Source organism: Sinocyclocheilus rhinocerous, unplaced genomic scaffold (genome assembly GCF_001515625.1).
Source record: "Sinocyclocheilus rhinocerous isolate Xijiao unplaced genomic scaffold, SAMN03320098_v1.1 scaffold686, whole genome shotgun sequence".
NCBI lineage: Eukaryota > Metazoa > Chordata > Actinopteri > Cypriniformes > Cyprinidae > Sinocyclocheilus > Sinocyclocheilus rhinocerous.
Window position 1 is genome coordinate 284,215 of NW_015647963.1, and position 4,911 is coordinate 289,125.

Here is a 4,911-nt window from a genome sequence, read left to right on the forward strand (position 1 = left end):
GAGAGGTCACGGAAACCTTTCCAATGTATGTTAAAAATTAATAACAGTTAGATATTACATATAATTTGGAACTAAAACAAAGAGTTGCATGTTTTATTGGTGCAAATGAGTTGTGGTGATAATTTGTACAACATTTGCAACTGCTTTTTATCACTTAATTAGAAGCACCACAAAATTAAATAGTGTCATCTGTTACAGGGACTACTGAACAGATATTTAGAAGCTGATTTTAAAAGGCAAAGTATTGAAAATAAAAATAAAACTCTGTAAAAATTAGCATTATTTACAACACTATAAGTGTGTCCTATCAGGTAATGAAAAATTCTACACATACTTGTGGTCTTCATGCTCACTTGAACACTTGGACCAAATACAGGAAATACATCATATAAGTAGTCAATTGGTCAAGTGCAAAGATCGCAAGTGCAGGTATTTGGACAAGGGGTGTGGCTCTTCAGGGCTGACACTGGCCACGCCTGCTCTAGACAGCGTTAGCCTTCTCAGTTGCTTAAGCTTCTCACACAGCACATAGGAACACAGCTAAAAGTATCCCAATATGTTGGACCTTTTATTGAAAGTAGCCTACTTTTACCTGAGACATGCCTTCGCAACACCCGTATGAGCTGTGTTTGTGATGCTTGAGTTGGGGGAGGCACGACTTGTGAAATTTTTTTCACAAAAACATTTGCAAGGTTGTTTGAAAATATGCTTTATTTTTGTAAATTCGCTAAGTGACACTTGTGTCGCAGAAAAAACATACTTCAGCTTAAAGGAGAAGCTCAATCCAGAAAGATCTGAGGGGTTCTGTGACTTCTGTGATGAAAGAAAGCAGAAAGCCGTGAAGTCCTGCCTGACGTGTCAAAGCTCTTACTGTGAGACTCACCTGGAGCCTCATCTTAGACTCCCACGTCTAAAGAAACACACACTGATCAACGCTGTGGAAAATCTGGAGGATTATATATGCCAGAAACACGAGAGACCTCTGGAGCTGTTCTGCAGAGATGATCAGACGTGTGTGTGTCTGTCCTGCACTGAAGGAGACCACAGGACTCACAACACTGTTCCTATAGAGGAGGAGAGTCAAGAGAAGAAGGCAAGAGATACAAACAAAACACTATAAAGATCCCATGAAATACATCTTTCCTGTGTGTTGACATGTTAAAGAACATGTCCCTTTTAAAAATCCAAAAGTATTTCACTACATCTGTTAAAAGCTGATTTTGTGAATTTTGTTACCCAGCATATGTTACCCTTAAAAATGTCAGACATGGACTAAAAGATACAAAACAACCAGCTCATGTTGTCTTTAAATGGTTTTCAAAATCAATATTCAAATAAGACTTTTATCAGAAGATGGAAAGCTAAATTCAGTCATAAATGTGTTCTTCTGTTTATGCAGAATCAGCTGGATAAGAAAAAGACAGATGTGCAACAGATGATCCAGGACAGAATGAAGAAGATTCAAGAAATCCAGCACTCAGTAGAGCTGAGAAAAGTGAGTGGAAGTTAAGACAATGTAAAATTGACTATGCATTATAATACACTGCTCAAAAAATTAAGGGAACACTTAAATCACACATTGGATGTCAGTTAATGGAAGGGAGGAAAATGTTCTGCAACGTAAGATCACCTGGGCCGACATCTGGAAAGCAGACTTCTATAATATCAAGTTCTTAGTCCAAACTGCCTACGATGTCCTACCAAGTCCAGCAAACTTCCATGTCTGGGGCAAAGTCGAGACACCTGTCTCTTTTGTTCAGGAAGGGGAGTCCTTGGAACCTTAGTAGCTTAGTAGGGAGTCCAGGAACCTTAGTAGCTGCTCAAAAGCCCTTGGAGATGGATGCTATCGCTGGCGCCACGACCAGGTGCTTAAGGCAGTTGCTGAGAGCAAAGGCACAGCCATCAATTCCATCAAGGTCCACCACAAGCCAAAGACCACCAAGCTTCTCAGAGCTGGAACGAAAGCCCATTCACAACCGAGATCAAAGTCTGGCCTCCTCACTACTGCTGCTGACTGGCAACTGGAGGTGGATCTTGGCAGATCCTAACCAGAATAATAACCACACAGCTTCGTCTAGACAGGATTAATGTCGCAGATTCCACCAAGCAATTGCTCTTGCTGGAGCGCACTGTGCCTTGGGAAGAGCACATGGACGAGGCCAGTGAGAGGAAGTGTGCCAAGTACCAGGAGATAGTTGAAGAATGCAGAAGGCAGGGCTGGCAAACTCACTGAGAGCCTCTGGAGGTGGGCTGCAGAGGATTTGCTGGGCGATCGCTCTGCAAAGTGTTTCACCAGTGGCATTCCGTCCATATAAGCTGCGAATGCTCCACATACCCAGGCCATCTGAGAGAATGAATTTGTGGGTTAATTAATAAAAACTTGATTTGATCCCTTGTTATTTGAGATGTAACTTTAAGCTTAATAAAGTGTTGGGAATAAGTACGTCAAATTATGACAAGTAATTTTCTGTAAATCTGTGCCAGTTATAAAAGCTTAAGGGCAAGTGGATTCACAGCAGCTTTGGCGCCTGCGCTCTATTGCTGTGACTCGTCAAGATTATAGCGCATTCTCAGTGGTTTGCTGGCATGCGTGTGATTTGATGCACGAGGTAAGCTTTCTGCGAAACGCTCGCCCAAGAGGAAAAATGCGCTATTGCTGCCAGATCTGGATTGCCGAAAATCACATTGTTTGATGCAAAACCATTTTGACTAAATCAAATAAAAAACATAGTAACTATATTTTCATACTTTCTTAAGCAAAAAATTTGGAAAGTGCACTGAAAACAAATCTTCCCACATTTTAGGTCATAGACAATATATGTTGAAGATATACAGGTGCATCTCAGTAAATTAGAATGTCGTGGAAAAGTTACTTTATTTCAGTAATTCAACTCAAATTGTGAAACTCGTGTATTAAATAAATTCAATGCACACAGACTGAAGTAGTTTAAGTCTTTGGTTCTTTTAATTGTGATGATTTTGGCTCACATTTAACAAAAACCCACCAATTCACTATCTATATCAGTATAAAAATGACTTACCATATAATCACAATTAAAAGAACCATAGACTTACACTACTTCAGTCTGTGTGCACTGAATTTATTTAATACACGAGTTTCACAATTTGAGTTGAATTACTGAAATAAATGAAATTTTCCAAGACATTCTAATTTATTGAGATGCACCTGTAGGTTATTTAGCAACATGGCTGAGTAAACTAATAAAATTATAAAATATAAAAAAAAAAAAAGTTTATAAATTTCATATAAAATCCCCACCCCCTGAATACTGCGTGTCATTACGTAACAACGTGTAAACGTTATTTAGTGGTTTTTACTTGGAAAACCAACTATATTTTTTTCTAGCATTCGAATAATGGATAAACCTAAAATGATAGAAGAAGGATTGGAGATGAATTTCATTTACAAATAAGGTAGGAAATGCGCATACTTTTAAAACGACACCTGCCACAGTTTTTCTTATTTGTCCTCTGTAATCCCTCTTTGAGTGTATCCTAAAAGCCGATGAGGAGGGAGTAGGGATGGGCGATATGGCCAAAAAAATGTATCACGAAAATTTCTGGTATTTATTGCGATAACGATATCAATGACGATATCCAAACACCAGCCTTTGCATAAATAATTTTCTTCTGTAAAATAGCAGATTATGTTATGTTTAAGTTGTGTTCCAGTAACTGTGCTGAAAAACATCACATTACAACTACACATTTTTAAAAACAGATCAGGTTTAAAATGTAAACACAGATTCTGTATTTATTTATACTCTCATGGTGCAAACAGTGGCAAAAATAGTGCAAACAGCCCTAATAGTTGCAAAAAGTGCAACTGCAAATAAATCCTAATAAAGCAACAAATTACACTAAAGTAACCTGATAAATTAAAGACGTTCACCGTGAAACAGTCAATGACACACTCTTAGAATGTAAAAAAAAATACGTATGTGGAACATGCTACCAACAATTAGATAGTCTAAGTTTTCAACACTCTTGTCTCATGGAACAAATTGTAAAAATAGTGCAAACATTGTATCAAAAAGTAACGATCCCAACTATGTCTTCAGTTAGTTTACAAAACACAAAATGTGTTTTAGTTAGTGCAAAACACACATAACAAATGAAGGGATGCACAAGTACTTTTTCGCTAAACGACTGATGTTAGGGAAATTCACCTTGTGTACCTTCCACCACCTAAGGGGATTGCTTTCACCATCTGCAAGTGGCCCATGCAAGTAGTTGTTTAATTCAGCCTCAGTTTTCTCTGTTTCAGAAACACTGGTCATCTCAGCGACTGGTTTCTTTAAAAAACTTCCAAGACTCTTCCTCTGCCTTTTAGATGCACTCTGAGCTTCTATGGCCTTCTCTTGCTCAAGCATCCGCTGAATCATCTTCTGCCTTGATCCCCATCATGTTGCCGATTCAGTCACAAGTTTGTGTGGAGGAAGGCCAAGTTCTACTTGAGCATCTTTGAGTGCTCACTGCTTTTTCCAGCTGTGCGAAAAAACACTGACAATCTTCTTACAAACTCCCACAGCTCTGTCAATCCTGATATCCCTCATGCTTCTCTCTGCAAAACAACAATAAAATAATACAATAAAAAACAAACAAAAACAAAAAAGTAAAAAGAAAAAGAATGAGAGTTCAGTTAGAATTAAAATAATAGATTAAACTAAAAAAATTATTTAACTTTTTTTTTTTTAATTTAATCTTAAATGCACATAATATATGTGACCCTGGAGCACAAAACCAGTCTTAAATCGCTGGGGTATATTTGTAGCAATAGCCAAAAATACATTGTATGGGTCAAAATTATAGATTTTTCTTCTATGCCAAAAATCATTAGGATATTAAGTAAAGATCATGTTCCATGAAGATATTTTGTAAATTTCCTAC

The 4,911-nt window shown here is 37.7% G+C and overlaps 1 protein-coding gene across 1 annotated transcript in view; it reads left to right on the plus strand.

Moving 5' to 3' along the window:
- The window catches only part of LOC107709515 (E3 ubiquitin/ISG15 ligase TRIM25-like), a 29,403-nt gene that overhangs the window by 8,249 nt on the left and 16,243 nt on the right, over positions 1-4,911 (plus strand). Inside the window, exons 4-5 of the mRNA XM_016514009.1 lie at positions 766-1,093; positions 1,400-1,495. Coding sequence (XP_016369495.1) covers positions 766-1,093; positions 1,400-1,495 — 424 coding nt within the window. The remainder of the gene's footprint in view (positions 1-765; positions 1,094-1,399; positions 1,496-4,911) is intronic.